The sequence below is a fragment of the Phyllostomus discolor genome, chromosome 5 (genome assembly GCF_004126475.2).
Source record: "Phyllostomus discolor isolate MPI-MPIP mPhyDis1 chromosome 5, mPhyDis1.pri.v3, whole genome shotgun sequence".
NCBI classification, from domain to species: Eukaryota; Metazoa; Chordata; class Mammalia; order Chiroptera; family Phyllostomidae; genus Phyllostomus; species Phyllostomus discolor.
In genome coordinates, this window is record NC_040907.2 from 30,576,406 (window position 1) to 30,597,450 (window position 21,045).

The 21,045-nt window shown below is 51.8% G+C and overlaps 3 protein-coding genes across 7 annotated transcripts in view; 2 read left to right on the plus strand and 1 right to left on the minus strand.

Annotated features, from left to right (window-relative positions):
- The window catches only part of RNF220 (ring finger protein 220), a 225,790-nt gene extending 224,630 nt beyond the window's left edge, over positions 1 to 1,160 (plus strand). For all 3 annotated transcript variants that reach the window (XM_028511203.1, XM_028511204.2, XM_036025936.1), the window contains one exon: positions 185 to 1,160. In XM_028511203.1, the coding sequence (XP_028367004.1) occupies positions 185 to 256 (72 nt within the window). In that variant the 3' untranslated portion in view covers positions 257 to 1,160. The remainder of the gene's footprint in view (positions 1 to 184) is intronic.
- Positions 673 to 20,830, minus strand: TMEM53 (transmembrane protein 53). Of its 3 annotated transcripts, none has more exons than XM_028512991.2 (3): positions 20,653 to 20,830; positions 8,944 to 9,065; positions 673 to 4,200 (listed from the first exon to the last, which is right to left on the minus strand). In XM_028512991.2, the coding sequence occupies exons 1-3, from the start codon at positions 20,711 to 20,713 to the stop codon at positions 3,547 to 3,549; spliced, it is 837 nt and encodes a 278-aa protein (XP_028368792.1). In that variant the 5' UTR covers positions 20,714 to 20,830; the 3' UTR covers positions 673 to 3,546. The 3 variants fall into 3 exon arrangements, with proteins under 3 accessions (XP_028368792.1, XP_035881831.1, XP_035881832.1); XM_036025938.1 differs by lacking the exon at positions 20,653 to 20,830 and adding an exon at positions 9,350 to 9,370; XM_036025939.1 differs by lacking the exon at positions 8,944 to 9,065 and having other exon boundaries at positions 20,653 to 20,721.
- The window catches only part of ARMH1 (armadillo like helical domain containing 1), a 42,588-nt gene continuing 42,347 nt past the window's right edge, over positions 20,805 to 21,045 (plus strand). The window contains exon 1 of the transcript XR_003684614.2: positions 20,805 to 21,041. The gene's annotated coding sequence lies outside the window, so the exon portion shown is untranslated. The remainder of the gene's footprint in view (positions 21,042 to 21,045) is intronic.

Sequence of the window (21,045 nt, forward strand, 5' to 3'; positions counted from 1 at the left end):
GATCCTGGCATCCCCCCAACACAGGAGCGGGCCTGCCTGCCTGCTCGCAGAGGCCGCCGTGCATCCCCAGCCTCAGCCAACAGGACCAAGGTCCCAGCACACAACTGGTCCAAGGCCTGGGTGCTCACATGGGCAAACATGCGGCTCAGGTGTGTGACCAAAGCCCTGCCTGTTCTCCCTGCAGGGTGCCAAGAAGCTCTGCCCTCAGTGCAACACTATCACAGCGCCCGGAGACCTGCGGAGAATCTACTTGTGAGCTAGCCACCCCAGGCAGGCCTTGTCTCAAGCAGCCCCGCCTGCCTCTGTGATGTGACCCTGTCCCTTGTACATACTTGCACACAGGTTCCCCATGTACATACCCGCGCACACGTGCACACACACATACAGGCCTCTGGAGCCAGAGTGGAGGCTGAGGCCCGCGCCCTGCCTGCTGGCTCCCACCAAAATTGGGGACCATACCTATTCCAGGTTCTGTTCCCAGGGTGGGGCAGGTAGGTGTAGCAGGGCAAGGCTCCTGATATCCTGCCCACAGACGGACTGACAGACAGACAGACATGCAAACACCAGACTGAAGCACATGTAATATAGACCGTGTATGTTTACAATGTTGTGTATAAATGGGGTAACTCCTTACCCATACCTCCCCTCTCCTTCGGTTGTATGATTTTCTTCTTTTTTTAAGAACACCTGGAAGCGGTGCCTCCTTCAGGGCTGGCTGGGGGCTCGGCCCATCCACCTCTTGGGGTGCCTGCCTCTCCCTCTCCCACAGTGTCCCTTCCCTCTCCCATGTGCTCGGTGTTCAGTGGTGTATATTTCTTCTCCCAGACATGGGGCACATGCCCCAAGGGACGTGACCCTCTCCTTAGTGTTAGCTCCTGGGGCTCTTTGTAAGGAGTTGGGAACAGGGGAGGTACAGAAATGGGAACCGAGCTACAGCAGGGGCTGAGATTGGGGGTGGATGAGGGTGCTCCCACCTGCCCAGCCTCGTGCTAAGAACCACTCCTGGGATTAGAGCTGCTGTTCCCAGGGAGAAGTGCTGCCTCCCTGCCCCGCCCCTGGGCCCCATGGTGTGATGCTGTGTCTGTATATTCTATACAAAGGTACTTGTCCTTTCCCTTTGTAAACTACATTTGACATGGATTAAACCAATATAAACAGCTGCTGCCTGTGTGTTTGTGTGTAGAGGTGAGGGTGCTGAGGGGGCGTGAACAGGGGCAGTTAAGGGGTTAATTCCTGGCAGCAGTGTAGGGGAAAGGACGTGGCTATGGGTGTGGAAACAGTGGGGTTGGTCTGTTCAGGGACCCTGGAGTACTACATTGGGGTGGGGGGTGGGGCTGAGGACCTAGACTCCTGACTATTGATGGGTGGGGGCTCCAGGTTAATTCTTTATTGATGTGGAATCGTCAGCTCATTAATCACAGAAGAGGTCAGAGCTTGGGGGTGCAGAGGGGATGCAAGCTCTAGCCCCCAGTCTAGGGCAGGTGAAAACGCAAGCCCCAAGCCTCCAACACTTTCTAGTCCCCTGAAACAAGCCAGGGACCAAAGGCAGAACCTCCATCTCAGCACCCTTGTGGCTTGCTTCTGTTCTCCAACCCAGTGACCAGTAGCCGAGTATTGCTACTGCCTGGAACCCCAAGTGGAAACAGTAGAAACCTCTATAATCCAAGGCAGACCCTCAAGTCAGGCAACCATGGCTGGGCAGCTGGCACTGGAGATGATGCTTTCTTTGTCAGGTCGCCGTCCCCACGGCTGCCCACTGCCCGAGCGATGAGCATCCAAGGGCTTGGTCAGGCAGTGCTCAAAGCCACAGGTGCGTACTCACCCACCACAGAAAGCTTGTTTTTAGGAAATACTCTCAAATTCAAGACCCCAGAGTATTTCCGTAACTCCAGGCTCCTTTTTCTTACAAATCCTCACATGCCAGGTCCACCCTCTAGCTTCCCAAATCCACTGCCTCACACACACCGATCTCTGGGATGCCCACAGTGCACGTGACAGAATCAGGTCCAGTCGGCAGCACCCACCTCCTGCACCCAGTGACAAATCACCCCAGTTGAAGCCCAGCGGAGGCCCATCACAGCTCCATGCCCAGTTTGATGGCTCCAAACAGCCTGAACACAAGAATCCTGAGACCAGCGATTCTACAGGAAAGGATGTGGCCTGTCCAGGTGGAACAGCCACAGTGATGCTAAGGGTTTGGAAGACAAGCAGGTAATGACCAGTTCCCATCAGGCAGGCTCAGTTCAGGTCTCCACTCTCCCTTCTCCCTGCCTTGAACTTAGTAGGTCTTTCGTGGCTGGTTACTCCCACCCTGGGGCCATATGCTCTCCAAGAGTGAGGGCCTGAAGCTCGGGTGCTGTGGGATTCGCCATCTCCGACTCATGGCACAGGCAGCACTGCCACCTGTTGGCCATAGCTAGGAATGCAGCCACACAGCCTAGGACTCAGCTGCCAAGCCCCCCAGAGGGCCAGGTGGACAGACTCCACGCAAATAGAGCTCCCAGAGGGTCCACAAGCCCTGAGAATACCAGGACTCAGCTCCCTCCCTCAGATTTTCCAGCCATCTCCTCCACTGCCTGTCAAACTCTCAAAGCTCATCACCGCCCCCCAGTCCCTCGATCACCACAGTACGCTCATTCAATCAACAGAGTTCCTGAATGCCTATTTTGTGCCAACATTGTGGAGCAGGCACTTGTGGAATGACAGAAGACACAGAATTCTAAGGCTAGAGCCACCACTCCAGCCCAGAAAGGATCCAAGTGGGACCCCGTCACGGAGATGAGGGAGTTTGATGTTTCAGCCAAATGGCCCCAGCCCTGGTGCTGGTCTTCCAGGCTCCTGGCTTCACCTGCCCCAGCTCCCACATGGCACTGCTGTCTTCCTTCTGCTCCCACTCCATCTGCCCATCACACACACACTTTGCAACCTCCCTGGATCCAGTGGCTTCCTGGCAAAGTGTGGACCTGGGCAGGCCCACCACCTCTGCACCCTCAGCTCCCCATCCGACTTCTGCCTCAGACTCCCCGGCAGTGAGGTTGGAGAAGTCTCTGCATGAAACGCTGAGAGGCATCCACAGGGATGGCACTTCATGCCTCCGGGCTTTGCCCTTCCAGGAACTTGGAGCAGAGATCACAGCACCTGCCCCAGCCTGATCCTGCCCTCTGGCACCTCCTCACAAAGCTCACTTTCCATTCGAGGAATCAGAAATGAACCCTGGGCCTCATTATCAGCCCCCCACCTGCACTTGGTCAAACCCATCGGCCTGAATGCCACAGGAATTAGCAGCCTGGCAGCTACACTGGACCAAACACAACCACCGCCAGGCTCCCCCAGAGACATGCCCACGGACTTCCACCCCCTAGGATCCTGGGATAAGCAACCACCACAGTCCCCCAGGACAGGGGCCCAAGGGAATTCTCTGCTTGGGCGACCTCAAAGCCCCAAAGGGAATCTAACCAGAAGAGGACCCCACCCATGGATACAGGCTATAGGGAGGCGTCAGGCATTTATTTCTGGAACAGACGTGAGGTGGGTGGGACAAGGATCTCAGCAGTGGACACAGCTTCGCATGAAGTCAACGCAGAGGCTCGTGTAGTAGGTGGGGTAGTCACGGAGATGGCTGACATGGGCAGATGACACAAAGTTCACCGAGCGCACCTGGACCTGGTGCGCCAAGCGAGCCTCCACCACACGTTCCACATCCCTGGCCCGGATCACCTCATCGGCACTCGAGTAGAGGTAGAGCTCGGGCCAGCGAGAGGCTGCGTTAAGTAGCCTGTCATAGAAGTGGGTGTGGAAGAGGGTGGTGAGCGGAGCGAGCAGCATGTGGAACAGGACTGCCACCAGGGTGAAGGCCACCAGCAGCAGCAGGCGCAGCGCGGCAGGCCGGTGCTCCAGGATGGCTGACAGGGCCTGCAGAGCCCCCACCAGGTTGCTATCACCAGGACCGCTGTCAAAGATGGTGCCCACCACACGCAGGTGGCAGAAGCGTCGATGGGTCTGCAGGAGCTCCAACACGTATCGGTACAGCATGGCACCAGCGTTGCTGAAGACATGGAAGAGCAGGGGTTCCTTCTCAACCTCATAATCAAAGAGGAGATCAAGTAGCTTCTGGGCCAAAACACGAAGTGAAGGGATGCCCAGGGACTCGGAGAAGAAGACCATGTGCCACGGAGCTGTGTATCGGATCACGATACAGCCCTGAGGAGAGGAGAGAGACCTGACTGATCCTCAGGGATGGGGGTAGGGACAAGCTAAGGTCAGAGCGGTCCAGCAGCTCCAACTTCCTCAGGCCCAGAAGCCTTACCAGTACTCCAGGCCTGCTGCAGCCTGGGCACCAGCTTACCACTCACAGACACCGTGCCTTCCAGAGCGGAAGGCTGTAGAATAATCGCTGGCCAAGCCCCCTCAGCCCGGGATGGCATGTGAGGCCTGGCACCCAGAGCATGCTTTGGAGATGTCTGGGCTGACCAGAAGGCAGTCTCCTCACTCTGGTCCACTTCCGGTCTCCCTCACACCTGTAACCTTACATCCTCATCAGCTCAACTCTGGCACTTTTAAGGCCTCGATGCTTGGCTACACCCTGCTGCAGTGACTCCTCTCCGCACTGTCCCTGCCTCCCAGGCACAAAGAGTTACCCCCATAAGACCCTGCAGACCCCAGCCTTGACCACCAGAGGCCACTCGTGAGCCAGACCCACATCATATATCTCTGGCCACTGCTACCTTCTCTCAGGCCCTGAGACCAGTCCATGCTTTCTGGCATCAGGCGCCTGGCACCCAAATCTGGTTCCAAGGCCTGGGATCACTCCTCCCACTTGCCATGAAATTCCATAAGTAGTAAACACTGTTGTTCCTCAAATTCTAAAATCTGAGTCAAATTCTCTCTAGGTTTCTGTACCCCTCAATACCTAAGTCAAGTACTCCTCAAAGTCTCCAGACAGATCCCCTTCTAGGCCGGTTAGAAAAGGAGGCCAAAGCCACGTCTAATTCGCCTGTTCGGGAGACTAAGGGCCCTTTGTTAGGGGACTCAGAATTGGGTAGGCTCTAGAGTCAGACAGTGCTGGGTTCCCAGGGCTGGGTTCCATTCCCGACACCACTTATTAACGGTATGGACAAAGAGCAACTTACTTCATCTTTCTGAGTCTGTGTCTCCATCCATCTCATAGAGTTATGGTGAAAACAAAGTGAAAAAAATGTACTTAAGTGTCCACTACTCAGCACCTGGCACAAAGTAAACTCTTGACTAATAGTGGCAGTAATTAGTGATGGCAGGAGGAATAACAAAGGCCACTACTTGAATGGCCCATAGCCAAACAAGGCTGGTCAGCTGAGGCAACCCCTCACTGCATCGCTCCAATCTGACAGCTGCCCGCTGCTCTTACCGAGGCCCCGGCACACCTAAGCACTCCTCCCAAGACTGCAGAGGGAGACACTGATGTCGCCTGGCCCCTTGGCTCTGGAAATTTCAGACAGTGTTCTACTCTCACTCCCCAGGAGGATGGGAAATGTCTTCCCACCCAGCCCCAACCCACGCACAGCCCACCAATGCAAACACACTCCCACGCACAACCACACACACCACTCCCAGACTAAACAGAGCCCGTCCACCTCACAGCCCACGGATGCAGACACCCAAGGCACCTGCCACTCACTGGGGTGCACCCACTGCACCCACCGCCTGTGACCGCACAAAAAACAGAGCTGCCAGCACACACCCACATGCACACATACCACTGGTGAGTACACACTTTCACGTTGCACTGTCTTGAGTTGAGTGCATGTCTGCGCATGTGCACACATACACCTTCTCCCCAGGGGCATTCGCATGCAGAGCTACCTGATGGTTCAGACCTAAGCTCAGCAATTCCTGTGGATGCACCATCTTTGAGGGCACACACAGTGTCCCTCTAACTCCATCTGCCACCTGGGTGTACACAGAGCTCACCCTGTGAACCCCCAATACTCCCTGTGAAGGGCCCCCACACACTGAGCTTCCCTGCGCCCAGAGGTTTGGGCCTCACTTGTTGGTTTCCAAGGTGCCCGCCATCTCTGCTGCCACCTCCCCAGTCAGGTGCTTTTAGAAGTCCCTGTGCCGAGCACTAATGTCTCTGCGGGGCCTGTTTGGCATGGTTGTCCCACCTATGGTTTCAGAAACAGTCTGCAACTCAAGGGTCCGGAAGCCCCTCCTGAACTCCAGCGCACTGTCCGGTCTGTCTCTGCACTGAACTCTCGCTGCATGTCCAATCCTAGCCTCTTCTCTCCCCCCGGAAGCCAACCATCGCTCCATCTCTGCAGGGATGCAGAACCCTGCTGTGTCGCTCCTCACCAACCTCTTCTGTATTTTCAGTCTCTTCCTCTCTAGATTCCTAAACAGACCAATTGCATTTAAAAAAAAAGCTCCTGGTTTACACCATGTTCCCCTCTAAACCTGTCCCCCCTCCTCACCCCTCCCACCGGCTCCAGTGAACGGCTGCCCTGCTCTGTGAAGGCCGTCACATCCTCCCAACGGCCGAATCCCACGACGCCGTTCAGTGCCCACCACATTGCCCTTCCCACCGCATTCGGGATCGCAGGCTCCTAGACAGACTCTCTGGTGCCTGGGCTCTTCGGTAAGTTGTCATCGTGAAAAAGGGGGACTGTTCTAGATTTAAAAGAAGGTCGAGGAACTAGATGCAATGGCTGATCCTGGATTAGATGCTGTTTGGGCAAATCAGTTGTGAAGGACGCTCTGGGCACCATCAGAGTGTCTCAGTAAGGACTGGAAGCTAGATGAGATGAAAATGTATCGACACGCGAGGGTGGAGACAAGAGCTGAAAAAGAGCGGGACATACGACAGTACGTTCAGTACTGATCTCGTTTAGGTAAAGAAAAGATACACAGAAAAAAGCTGAAAGGATGTACACTAACATGTAAATAGAGGCAATCGCTAGGTGGTGGAATGTGGTGTTTTTATTTTTTTTACATAATAAAGTATTAGGAGTTTGGGGTCAAGAAGAACTTTTCTCCACACCCATCCTGCCCTCCCCACCACAGGGTGAAGGCACCCCCTTCCTTCCCCAGACGACCCTCCGCTGGCCCTGCCGCCTGGAGCCCTGCGCCTTCCCCGGGGCTGTGCAATTCCCTCTCTCCCGTGCCTCTGCCTCAGCAACGTCCCTCTCGCCCTCTACAGTAGCCAGTTTCCCAAAGACTCTCTGCAGCCTTCCGCCACACTTCCCTGGGTTTTCCTGTCCCTCTTTGGCCACTTCTCCTGTCCTCACAGGACCCTCTTCATCCTCCGCTCCTTTAAATCTGGGCTCCTTAGAGCTGTCTTAGGCCCTCTTCTCCTTGCCCTCTACACACTCCCTGGGGGGAGCTCATCCACCCAAGGACCTACGGCTTCTCCTCCAGCATTCCTTGTCTCAAAAACCACCCCCCACTGCCCAGGAACTGCCGCAGCCAGAACCGCGGCATCTGCCGGCCTCCAGTCCTGGCCCCTCCCATCCTTCCCCTGCTCTGCAATGAGGGGACTTCGGAAACACAAACCTAACTTCCCACCCCCGCTTAAGTCTCCTAAGGACCCTCCTCGGCCTAATGTCTCAGCAGGTGCTCTTTATTTCCTCCTCTGTTCTAGCCACACTCACCTGTTCCTATTGTCCACCTGTTCCACTTGTCCTCGTGGGTCTTTGTCTAATGGCGAAGCCAGACAAAAAAGCCTCGCCCACCGAGTGGAATTCAGAAGTAGCTGAACTGCTTGCATAGTGAGGCAGTCTATAAAAGGCAATGCTGGAGGACCAGCCTCGTTGGGTGTGAGGAGCCTAAGCTCAGAACTACCCTTTCTCCCAGCCATTCTCCATTCCAGGGCCCACACACACCTAGGACAGTGCAGGCATGGGCCAGCAGAGGGATGCTGGGGGCAGGGGGGTGGGGGGGTGCGGGGGCACCAGCTGGCCTTTCTCCCAGGAAATGGCTACTCCTCCTCAGTCCAGGGCTCCCAGTTGGCAGCTGGGGCAGTCTGCACTGGTGTCTCTCTGCTTTGGGAGGTCTGGGCTGAGGAGGACAGAGCAGGGTTGGGCCAGAGGCCAAAGATATGAAAGGGGCTTTCAAAATATAACCAGGCCCACCCTGGCAGGGTGGCTCAGTTGGTCAGAGCATCATCCTAATATGCCAAGGTTGCAAGTTCAATCCCCGGTCAGGGCACATACGAGAAGCAACCAATGAACGCATAAATAAGTGGAACTAATTGATGTTTGTTTCTCTCTCTCTCCTCTCCCCTTTCCACTCCCTCTTCCTCTCTCTCTCTAAAATCAATAAATAAAAATTAAATATGTATACTTATTAAATATATGTTTTTTCACATCCATCTGTCCAGGGCCTCCTAAGGGTTCTCACTAATTACCACAACCTCCACATCCAACTCGTGGTGCAGCCAAAGATGCAGCAAGGAAACCTCAAGCCTGAATCTCTTCTCCAAGAGGTCCTTCTCCTCTGGGAAAGTGAAGGCGCCATGGTCAACCCCAAGACAGAACCTCATCTAGTCAGAAATGGAGAAAGTCCTGGGAGGACAGGCCATGCCCAGCACAGCTGGCCCAGGTTCCTGCTGCCCATACAGGCCGTATCCAGCCAACAGAAACTTGAGGTCTGGGCCAACTCCACAGCTGGAAGCACATCCGAGCTGGGCTGCCCACTGCAGGATTTGGGGAGGAAGGAAGGGGAAGCAGGTCAGGGGGCTGAAGGGGACAGCCCAGGCCTCGGAGGTGACAGCAAAGTGGGGATAATCCTGCCAAAGTCCCCATGATGCCAGCATCTTCATCACAGGCCGTCTTGGTGCCATTCCCAGACCAGCCTTCACTGCAGCCTAGAGAGGAGGGCAGCCAAGGCTCAGAACCGCCCCCAATCCCCCTTAGAGCAGACACAGGTGGCAGGGCCCCAGCGTGCAGGGTGTCAGCAGCTTGCAGTACTCACCCTTTTGTGGTAGATGGCACTATACTTGGCAAGGTTCTTGTCCGAGCAGCCACCCCAGCCCAAGAGAATCACCAATGGCTGTCGAGTCCCAGCCTCCTTCCCACCTTTGCTCGGGCTGTTCTCTGAAATAGACAGGTGAGACTGTCAGCACTAGAGCTGGGGCACAAGGTGGGGGTGGCTGGCCAATCCAGAGTCAGCACCAGTCTGGCTACAGGCAGGGAACCAACGGCACCGGGCCCAGGCAACTGGCCAGCCCCTGCGCCACAGGTTCCCATGGGGCTCCTTCCTCTGTCCCCGCTCCAAGTGGCTTTTTGGCCTCTCAGGGTCATTGGAAAACCCCACATTGGAAAAACTCAAAGACACAGGCCAGGTGAGAAAAGTGAATACTTTCTCCATGCAATTTTACATTCTAATCCAGGGGCCGGCAAATTACAAGCCATGGGCCAAAGCCAGCCATGGTCAGTTTTTGTATGAGCTGTGGGCTAAAAATGAAAATGGATTTTACATTTTTATTTTTAACTATATTTTATTAATTATGCTATTAACAGTTGTCTCCATTTTTCCCCCTTTACCCCTCTCCGCCCAGCACCCCCAACTCCCTCAGGCAATCCCCACACCACTGTTCACGTCTGCGGTTCATAGTTCTTTGGCTACTCCCTTTCCTGTCCTGTACTTTACATCCCCATGGCTATTCTGTAACGGCCTATTTGTACTTCTTAATCCCCTCACCTCTCTCCCATTCCCCCACTCCCTCTCCGTCTGGCAACCATCAAAACACTCTCCATATCCATGAGTCTTCTCTGTTCCTCTTGTTTGCTTAGCTTGTTTTTGAAATTCAATTGTTGATAGGTATGTATTTTTGTCATTTTATTGTTCATAGTTTTGATCTTTTTTCTTAAATAAGTCCCTTTAACATTTCATATAATAATGGCTTCGTGATGATAAACTCCTTTAGTTTTTTCTTGTCTGCAAAGCTTTTTATCTGCCCTTCCATTCCAAATAGTAGCTTTGCAACTTGGCTGTAGATCCCTGCTTTTCATGACTTTGAATATTTCTTGCCAATCCCTTCTGGTCTGCAAAGTTTCTTCTGAGAAATCAGCTAGCAGTCTTATTGGAACTCCCCAGTAGTTAACCAACTGCTTTTCTCTTGCTGCTTTTAAAATTCTCTTTATCGTTAACCTTTGGCATCTTATTTATGATTCCTCTCAGAATGGGCTTCTTTGCATCCATCTTATTTGAGACTCTCTGTGCTTCCTGGACTTGTATGTCTATTTCCTTCACCAGATTAGAGAAGTTTTCTTCCCTTATTTTTTCAAATAGATTTCTAATCTCTTGCTCTTTTTCTTCTCCTTCTGACACCCCCACAATCTGAATGTTGGAACACTTAAAGTTCTCCCAGAGGCTGCTTACACTATCCTTGTTTTTGTTTTTGTTTTTTATTCTTTTTTCTTCTTACTGTCTTGGTTGGTTGTTTTTGCTTCCTTATGTTCCAAATCATTGATTTGACTCTCGGCTTCATCCACTCTACTGTTGTTTCCCTGTAAATTGTTCTTTATTCCAATCAGTGTATTCTTTGTTTCTGTCTGGATCTTTTTTATGCTGCTGAGGTCCTCACTAAGTTCCTTGAGCATCCTTATAACCAGTGTTTTGAACTCTGCATACGATAGGTTGCTTATCTCCACTTTGTTTAGTTCTTTTTCTAGAGTTTTGATCTGTTCCTTAATTTGGGCCATGTTTCTTTGTCTCCTCATTCTGGCAGCCTCCCTGTGTTTGTTTCTATGTATTAGGTGGAACTTCTATGACTCCCTGCCTTAGTAGTGTGGCCTAATGTAGCAGGTGTCCTGTAGGGTCCAATGACACAGCCTACCTTGTTACCCAGACTGGGTACTCAGGGTGTGCCCTTCGCTGTGAGCTGAATACACCCTCCTCTTGTAGTTGAGCCTTGGTTGCTGTTGGCAGGTCAATGGGAGGGATTTACCCAGGCCAGTCAGCTGCAAGGACTGGCTGTGACTACTTACCACCAACTTCTGCCCTCCATGGAGGATCAGTTGTGAAGGGGCAGGGTGGTGGTGCTCTGATGTGGTCTGTAGCTGTCCACTGGGTGCACAGGCTCTGGGATTTCCCAGGTGGTACAGGCCAAGGTCAGCACCAACCTGTAAACAACCGAGGCCACCTTGCCTGAGTCATAAAGCTATTTGAGATGGCTGCTACTTGTGATGGACTTGGAGAGTCCCAGGTGAAGCCAAGCTGTAAATCTAGGCTGGCTGCTTCTAGTGAGGTGCCTGGGGCCACTTAGAAGAGGTATGAGGGCTAGGAGCTCACTGAGGCCTGCTTGTTTGAGAGAATTTAGGAAGTTGTGAAGCATAAGCCAAGACCAGCCATTCATATGGAAAAGCCACTGTTAATAACTGTAAATTGGGTGGGAAGGAGCCTCAGGTGATCTCCAGGGAGGGGCAAACAGTGTTAGGTTGGAGTTTCAGATATGGCACCCCCCTGGTCTGTGGGAGAAAGGTTCAGAAAGGGGACAATGGCCTCTGACCACCTTTCTGTCTGGAAGAAAGCTGTCCCCCAGCTCTTGCCTTGATACCAGACACCTCAGTTCCTCCCTGCTTGCCACTACTACCTTTCAAGCTGCTACCCTGGTAATGGAGCTCAGAAGGAGTGAGTCTAAGTCTATGTGTGGGTTCTTTAAGAGGAACTGCCTGGCCCTGGCCAGTGTAGCTCAGTGAATTGAGTGTGGGCCTGCGAACCAAAGCGTTGCTGGTTCAATTCCCAGTCAAGGCACATGCCTGGGTGCAGGCTATGTCCCCAGTAGGGGGTGCATGAGAGGCAACCACACACTGATGTTTCATTCCTCCTCTTTCTCCCTCCCTTCTGCTCTGTCTAAAAATAAATAAATAAAATCTTTTTTAAAAAAAGAGGACCTACTTGGGACTCCAGAAGTTTCTTCCATTGACTCAATCCCTGATGGTCTTTTGCAGCCAGAAGTTGTGGGGACTTATCTTTCTGCCACTGGAACCCTGGGCTGAAGGGCCTGGTGTGGGGCTTGGACTCCTCATTCCTAGGTATCCCTTCCATGTTTTTCTCGTATATATAATACTTATAAAAAGATTTTATTTATTTATTTTTAGAGAGAAGGAAAGGGAGGGAGAACCATCAACATGCAGAGAAACATCAATCGGTTGCCTTTCCCACACCCGCAACTAGAGACCTGGCCCATAACCCAGGCATGTGTCCTGACTGGGAATCGAACCACTGACCTTTCAGTTCGCAGGCCAGCACTCAGTCCAGCCTGGGCCTTCCCAAGTTGTTATCCAGCACACATGGATGTGGAACCAGGACATTCCGTGTCCTCACCTCCTACCAGTCTGGACAAATGTGGTTTCTTTAATTCCATAGTTGTCAGGCTTTCATTCAACTCAATTTCTGACAGTCCTGAGTGATGGCTGTTCTATAATTTAGTTGTAAATTTGATGTGGTTATGCAAGGAGGCGAGCCATGTTTACCTATCTGCCATCTTGACCAGAAATCTTGGTTTTTATCTTTCTAAGTGATTTTTAAAAAGAAAAAAAGAATGGTATTTTGTGACACATGAAAATTATAATAAATTTAAATCTGAGCATCCACAAATAAAGTTTTATTGGAACACAGCCACATTCAATTACTTCTTGTGTATGGCTGTTTTCATGCTAAAACAGCAGAGCTGAGTAGTTGCAACAGAGACCACAGAGTACTTACTGGCCCTTTACAAAAAAGTTTACCAGCCCCTATTCATTCTAATTCCACAAACAGATGGAAGAAGAGGGTTCTTAAAAGGGAAGTGAGTGGGACAGTGCAGGCAGAGAGGTGCAGCAAACCGACTCTGAGGTCCACACCAAACTACCCGCCTGCCCTAATAAAGGATAATATTAGCTAATATTGTTTGAGGTCTAACCCTCAAATCAACACGATGAGGAGAATTATTACAGTTGAGGAAACCGAGGCACAGTGTGGTTAAGTCACTTGCCTAAGGTCAGACAGGCCCCTACTCCCCATCCTAACTAAGCTACTTGACACCTCTGTGCCACCAGCCCTGTCCTCAGCTGGAAGCACGTCTCCTCCGGTGATGTCCCAAGGCACGAGCCAGCTGTCTGCCGCGTCTGCTACCGAAGAGGCCTCCCTGCAACCTTGTTGGTCAGACCCCATCTCGTTCTCCTGCCAACTGTGTCCCATGCCCGCCAGGGGGACTTCTGTGCAGGGACTATCTGTTGCTAGTTATCTGCCCTCCCGAAAAGGGCTGGGGTGAGCCCTTCCGAGGATCAAGCCACTTGGCTATGCTCAGCTGCCATCCTGAGATTTATGGAAGCCGGTGGTGACCTGGCAACAGTAAATTTCAAGGCTAGTTAAGAGGATGGTAAATATAAATCACTAACCTTTGGACAAAAGGAAGACAACAATTTCCTGTGGAAATTAATGTGATTGAAAAGTTCAATGTTCCTGATCTCCAGCAGCAGCGAGTCTGGCCTTCGGAGATTAACTGCCTGCAACTGCGGGGATGGATCCCAGGCCTGGTGCAACGTAGCCTGCAGCAAGAGCCGCCAGCACCTCGGTCCCCTGCTCACGCCCGCCAGCCCTCCCGGGCTCCCCTGGTGCTGGCCTCAGCCTCTGATGAGGGAGATGTTAGCGCCCACAGCTCTATCTCAGGCCACTCCAGATATTCTCTCTCCCTATCTCGGTCTAATGGCCCCCTGTCCTCTGCCAGAGCAGCTCTTCGCCTGCACTGGCCTTTCTGGTAGAGGCCACACCTGGGCCTCCTGGGGCCGAGCCCAACCTTGCCGGGGGTGACTACCCAGGAGGTTTAGGTTGCGGCAGCGTCACAGGTGAAAATGGACAGCTACAGTTTGGGTCTGCCTTTGAACCTCGGAGATTCAGCAGCTGGGGTCCTGGCCTTGCCCCAGGGAGGCGCCCTTACATGTGTGAGGCTGGGTGAGCACAGGCTCCCCGCCCCTGGCCTACACTGGTCTCCTCCACGGGCCACCACCAAGACACTAGCACAGGGCTTTGGAATTTATTTCAAATGCAGAGAAGGCAGCCAAGGGAAGTCACATCCCCTGGTGGCCGTGGGAGGTTAAAGATACCCCGACCAGCAGTGATAGCACATTCCCAGCAGGCAAAGGTTCACACAGCTTCTGCTGGGCCTCGGACCTGCCCCTTCTCCCACGGCTGGGATTTCTAACTCCATTTTGCTCCACTGCAGATTTCACTGGCACCCTAGGCTTCGCCAGCTCAGGCAGGAATGACCTCCCCATATACTCATCTCCATGAAAAATCTCTCAGCGAATGAGCACCCTGAATACACCGCCTACTCCCAGAGCCCGAGCCTTCCGTCCAATTCCTAAAGGGACGGAACTGGCCCCTCCACTCCTGCTAGGCTCTCAAGGCTGCCCCCTAAGCCACAGGTGCTCTGTACCCGTGGGCACCTCCCACTCCCCGACACATTCTCCTCCCAGAGCCCTACTTTCCGTGCCCACTCAGAACACGGGGGCCTTCGTCTGACCTCCTCCCACTGGAGTCACGCTGCCCTCCTGATTCTGTACACAAAGTACTGCAATCCAGAAAAGTACAAGGCACTCTGGGAGCACGGCCGAAAGAGTGACAGTGACTAGGAAAGGCCCCCGCAAAGGAAGACGAGTTTGCTGCGTAGGCCTTGGAGGACCAGCAGGGGCATGCCAGGTACAGAGGGGGCATGAGCAGGGCTGGGGGCTCTGGAGACGCGATGGTCAGTCTGGGGCTCAGCAAGTAGTCCTGGGGGACTAGACGCCTGGGTGAGGGAGCACCATGGTCAGGAGAGCTGCCAAGACTGGGACTGGGGCCCGATCCTGCAGGGCCTTTGAACGTGCTTAGGAGTCTGGATTTTGTTCCGTAGCCGTGGGGAACAGTGAAGACTCTGGACTCAGGGGAGTGGCATGACCCAAGCTCTGCTGATTGATGACTTGCACAATTACTTGTTTAATGCCCGTCTCTCCCCAGAGCCAGCGGGCTCCGTGAAGGCAGGCACCGGGGATGTCGCATCCGTCAGCCCCCCAGCACTGCTGCTGGCACATTCAGGCACACACGCTGACTGAGGGAACACGTGGCTGGGAAGTGAAGGATGGATCCAAGGAGAAAGAGCTGGCATTCTTCTTGTTATTGGTGGCGTTTGCAGAGTCGTAAAAGTAATTGTTATGGCTATTGTTATTTATGGCCACACCCCGTTGTAAAAGCCCCTGTTCCTTTCAAGCCCACCCCACTGGCCATATCACCCTCTCCCCTCCCACTGCTAGCATCTCTGGCCTCGGGCCACTGACCCTCGGGCACTGGAGGCAGGCATGGCGCAGCCTCCCACTTGGGCTCCAAGACTTACCACGACCCTCCTGGCTCCTAAACCATCATAAAACTCTCTGAATTCCACATCTCCCTCCAGCTGCTACCCTCCCCCTTTCTCCCATTACCAAGAAAAACAATAACAGCAAAAAGAGCATTATGTTTCAGGCACTATTCCAAGCACTTTACATACCAACTCACTCAGTCTTCACAACAATCCTCTGAACAAGGAACAGTTATTATTCTCATTTTACAGATGAAAAACTAAGCCACAGAGACAGTAAATAACCTGCTCAAGATTACACAACTTGGTAGTGAAGCTGGAATCCAAACCCAAGTGGCCTAGAGACCAGCTTACACCCACTTCCCCAGCCGGGCCCTGGGTAACAGCACCGCAGGCCCCAGTCTTAACCAAACCTCTGTGACCTTGGCTCCAAACCGGCACACATGGCTGCCTCTGCACATCCACAGATCCAGGCTGACCTCCTGTTCCTCCTCAGGGGACAGGTCGCGTCAGCCAGAACCTCAACATTTGCTGCCTCATTTCGTCCTGCCACCGTCCCAGGAGTTAGCTACTACTGTTAGCTATTGTCCCATTGAACAGATGAGAAAACTAAGACATGGAGAGGGTGAGTCCCTTTCCCCAAGTACATGCAGCTACGGAGCGGCAGGGCCGGGGTCCGTCTCTGAACCACATGCCACCCTGCCTCTCCCGCTAAAGCCATGCTCCTTACCCGCCGGCTGATGCTGATGCTCCCTGTTTATGCTTGCCCACCCCACCTTCTGAGGCAGCACTGCTCACTTCCAGAAAGCCCCACTTTCACCCCAACCCCAACTCACCAGATGGGGTTAGAGGCTCCTCCCCTGCACTGTCCCGGCACCCACCATCACCACACCACTGCACTTACCCACTTCCCCGAAAGTGCCCGTGAGGAACAACAGGCAGGAGACCATGTCTCCCTCCCTTCCCCTCTCTCTAAAAATAAATTAAATTTTTTTTTAAATTTTAATAAAAAAGTAACAGTAATACACTAAGTGAAAAAGCAAGCTGAAAAGTGGTATGAACAACAGAATACATATATATATATATACACAAACATACATGTGCGTAGAAGAATACATCAAATATTAATAGCAATTATTTCTGGGATTAGAGGCAATTTTTTGTGATATTTTTATCTGTTGTCTATAAACAACATGTATCACTTTTATAATGAAGAGTTAAAATGTTATTTTTTAAAAGGTAGGGGGAGGGTGTTCCAGAGTCAAAGGCACTGAGAAGTCAAAGAGGCCGTGCATGGGTGCATGGGTACGTGGGTGCCCAGACGCCCCGGCCGGGCAGAAGTATTCCTGTCAACCCCGCCAAACAATTTAATCTCACAAGCTCCCTGTCCTCTAGAATTTCTCAACAAAACGCTGACACTAATAATACAAGAATTACCGATACACATATTGTACAACAGTTCGAGTCACAACACTGAAGCATAAATGAGATTGTGCATGCCCCAGGGGCATCGACAGTGACAAGAAAGGGCTGACAAGGCAGACGGGTCTGTGGCACGTGGCACGTTGTGTGCTTTCTATCTGTAAGCCAGAGTGACGACACAAAGGACCTGTGTTTTCTTTTTAAAATGTGAAGAATAAAAGGATGCTCAAATTCCTCTACTCCCCAGAAATATTTTCTAGATCCTCACAGTTCCTACATTTAAACTAAATTATTTAAAATTTACTTTTTTTTTTGTTTTACTTTTTGAAATAAAGAGAGTAGCACAACACCTAAGAGTACACACTGTATAAAACCATATCTGGGTTCAAATCTCTGGCTCTGCCTCTAGCAACTATGAAACAGATCTTGAGCAAGTTCTCTAAGCTTTAATTTCCTTATCTGAAATGAGGATAATAATATGAAAGATTAAATAAAATAATGACTATAAAGGTAGCTGGCATAAAGAAAGAGTTCAATAAATCGAAGTTATTATTATTACTTCACGAGGAATGCATGCTCATTGTAGAAAAGGAGAAAATGAATATCTAATAAAATTGGAATGATACTGTTTTGTAATCTGCTTTCTTCGATTTAGCAATATATTGTGAATATCTCTCCCTGTCAGTTTATATATTTCTGCTCCATTCTTTGTAGTGGCTGGAGAGCAGCTGTAGAATATTTCACAATTTATGGTTACCAATCTCCCATTATTAGACATGATGTTGTTCCCAATTTTTTGCTGTTATAAAAATACTTTAATGGACACCTCTTTTTTGGTGCACGTCCTTAATTGTTTCCTAGAAATGGAACTGTATTCAAGCAAAATTTCCTAATGGTAACTGAAATCCCTCGCCAGGTAGCTCAGTTGGTTAGAGCACCATCCTGAAACACCAAAGTTGCAGGTTCAATCCCTGGTCAGGGCACATACAAGAATCAACCAATGAACGCATAAATAAGTGGACCAACAAAATCAATGTCTGTCTGTGTCTGTCTGTCTCTCTTTCTCTCCATATCTTTTCCTCTATAATCAATAAATAAAAATTTAAAGAAAAGGTTTAGGAGTGAGTAGCCTGGGACAAAGTATTTCACCAAGGAAATGACATAGGAGCAGGTATGGGGGGGGGAGTTGCATTCCAGCCAACTGATATGCCAGCAGCAGCTGCTCACCTCACTGTCAATCACAGCAGTGCTGGGCTCTGTGGTTTTGATGTTCAAATATGGGGGGAAAACAATTCCAGAAACCAAAATGACTGTCCTACATACTTCTCCACCACTAAACATTAAATGCAAAAGAAGGACAATCTCCGGGGTTCCCAAAGACTGTCACTGTATGATGCAATGTCAGCCTGGAAGGGAGCTCTCTGCAGATCAGAAGCAAATGGATTCAGGTGAGCACAGCACTGCTGCCTCCTTCTGAGGGACCCAGTTCCCTCAGGGGAGTGGTCCAGTTCAGCTCTGGGGTATATGCGCTTTAAGGGAAAGGACATGATGAACTAAAGCCAGTCCAGAGGAGCAATCAGATGGAGGAGATTATCAGAACTACATCAGAGGAGGGACAGCTGAAGGCCCTGGAGGTATCTGTCTTGGAGAAGAGAGATTTGAGGAAGGTGTGAGGCTGTTCTCTCGAGTGAGGAAGAGCAATTGCTGTGTACCCACCATGACCCTCTAGTCCTCCAGTGGCCACATCATTGTGAGACAAGCTGCTTATAAACCCCGCCCCTTCCCAAAACCACAGCTCCCTGAAGGCAGCCTGTGTGTGACTCGCTTCTGAGGCACCAGCAACAAACCCAGGGCCAGGACACAGCAAATACTGAACTGAAAGAAGAAATTACAGGAAGGCCTATTGTGGCTCAAGAAAGGGAAGTGCTTTCTAACAATCCCAGTTGCCTCCAGCAGGCCAGGATGTGTGGGAGGAAGCAACCTGTCAGGAACCAGTCTGGCAGCAACAGAATGCCCTCATACCAGTAGAAGGATGCAGAACAAAATGACCCCCCAAGATTTCTTCCAGTTCTAAGACCCAGTCTCCTCAAACAATGAGGGAAGCCACAAGCAGAGAAAATACACCAATAGCGTGCCAGGCACACACTCTCTGTCACTATCTTGTTAACCCTCACAACCCCCGGAGTAGGCACTATTATAATTCCCACTTTACAGTGGAGATATCTGAGGCATGAAGAGGTTCAACAACTTGCCAAGCCACAGAACCAGTAGGAGGTAGATCTGAAACACAAACAAGACCACCAGGCTGCCCACCTGCACTGAGAGAGAACTTCTGCCTTCCTGGCCATGCAGAAGGCAGCTCCAGCCCTTTGCAGCTGAAGTCTCTCCAAGGATAAGAATATTAACTGGCTTCATGTCCTGCTGATGCCAAAACGTGCCTAAGCCAACAGATCAGGTTTCCCTGAGCCCAGTTCTAGGGAAATATGGCCGATCTACAGCCATCTGTTCTGTGGGAGCCCAGGGCCTGCCTTTCCCTCTTAGATGCCAAGCAAGGAACACAAGATGCTATGGGAGGGATCTAGGAAGGCTCTCCTGAAGGAGGCAACATCTGAGCTAAGCCTTAAATGATGAGCCGAACTAGTGAGGGGGGCAGTGTGGGGCAGCAGAGGGGAAAGGGCATTCCAGATGGAGGAAACAGCAGGAGCAAAGGCAGAGAAGCAAGAAATGTGTGGAGAATCACAAGCAGTTTGGTTGCCAGAACATAAAATTCAAATTGCACAGTGGAAGGACATAGTGACCAAAGAGGTAAGCAGGGGCTGATAAATTATGAAGGACTTTGAATGCCATGTTAAGCAATCTGGACTTGATTTATCCTGAGGGCAATAAGGAGCCACTGAAGGGTTTTACACAGAGCAGTGATAGATCAAACTTTTGCATTAGGAAGATCACTGTGTTAGCAATATGAGGCTGAGCTGCTGGCAGTGAGACTCGAGGCGTGAAGGCAATATGGAGTAATGCAGGGGAGAGACCTGCTGGGCTTGGACAGACATGTACTTCAACGTTCCTCTACCATAATTCCCAGTCAGGGCCCAACTTTCCATTCTGTGGGTCCCCAATACTACTCACAATGCGGGGGGGGTGGGGGGAGGCCAGGCCTGCTCTTCATACAGGCTACTAACTTTAGGGAAGCCTCCCACACACCTTTCTTTACCGATATGACTATAGGGAGGAAAATAACGCTAATCATTAAACTCACTCCATGCCAGGCACTATGCTGGGTCCTTAACACAAACCATCTGTTGTGCAACCAACAACCCTGTTAGGGAGGTTACTATCGGTACCGCACTTTTGCAGGTGAGGAAACTGAAGTTCAGAGGGGATTGCCTGCCGAAGGTCACCCAGCTACTACCGGGAGGAGTCAGGATGTGAACTGACTTCTATCTGACGGCAGGGACTGCTCTGTTAACCACAACTATGGAGAGCGGGGAGGAGAGGGTTCTATGTTCCGGGCTTCAGTGAAGACCCCGAGAAAATAGTGAGTGGGACCTCAAGCCGCAACAGCCAAAGAGACGCTAGAAGTGGGAAGCCCGGCTCCAAACAAAGGAATCAGGAGAGCCTCTACCCTCACCAGCCTTCAGCTACCAGAAGAAAAACAAGGGCAAGGACTTGAAAACGCCGATTAAAAAGATAGGGGGGAAAGGCCCCCAATAGAGCAGAGGACGAAGGGAAGGGAAGGGGATCCGACAGGTTGAGCACGCCGGGGCGGGGCTTAGGAGGGGGCGTGGCCCTCTCTTCAGACCAACTCTAAGACCTCCAGGACCCTGTGAGAGGGCTGACCGCGAGAGGGAGGGGCCGCGAGGGGGCGGAGCCATAGCTGCGCCTCAGACCCACAAACTCGTTAGGTCACCTCCCCACGACTGGACCCAACCCTCCTTCCATACCCCGGCTCCGGCAGGGCTGATCCGGGATCTCGATGGTGTAGTCCAGCTCAGCCGAGGGCATGGTGAAGGTGCCGGCCGTCAGCGCTGCCCTCCCACCGGAACTCGCGCTCGCGCACTCACACTTCACCCGGGGCCTCGTGGGCACCGCCCAGTCACCACCCACCTCCGCCGATATTGCCCAATCCCTGAGCGCGCTCTGTGACCTCTCACCCTAGCAACCACCGAGTTTTTCTCAGAGCCTCTCGCCTCACCCCACAAGCTCGGCCATAGCAACCATGACCCGCCCCGCTCTATCCCTAGCTCGCAATCATTGGCTGACTCGCCTGATGTGGGTCAGATATTGGTCAACTGGGACGACTGTCAGGAAGAGTCCCCACCCTCTTGCGTAGGTAA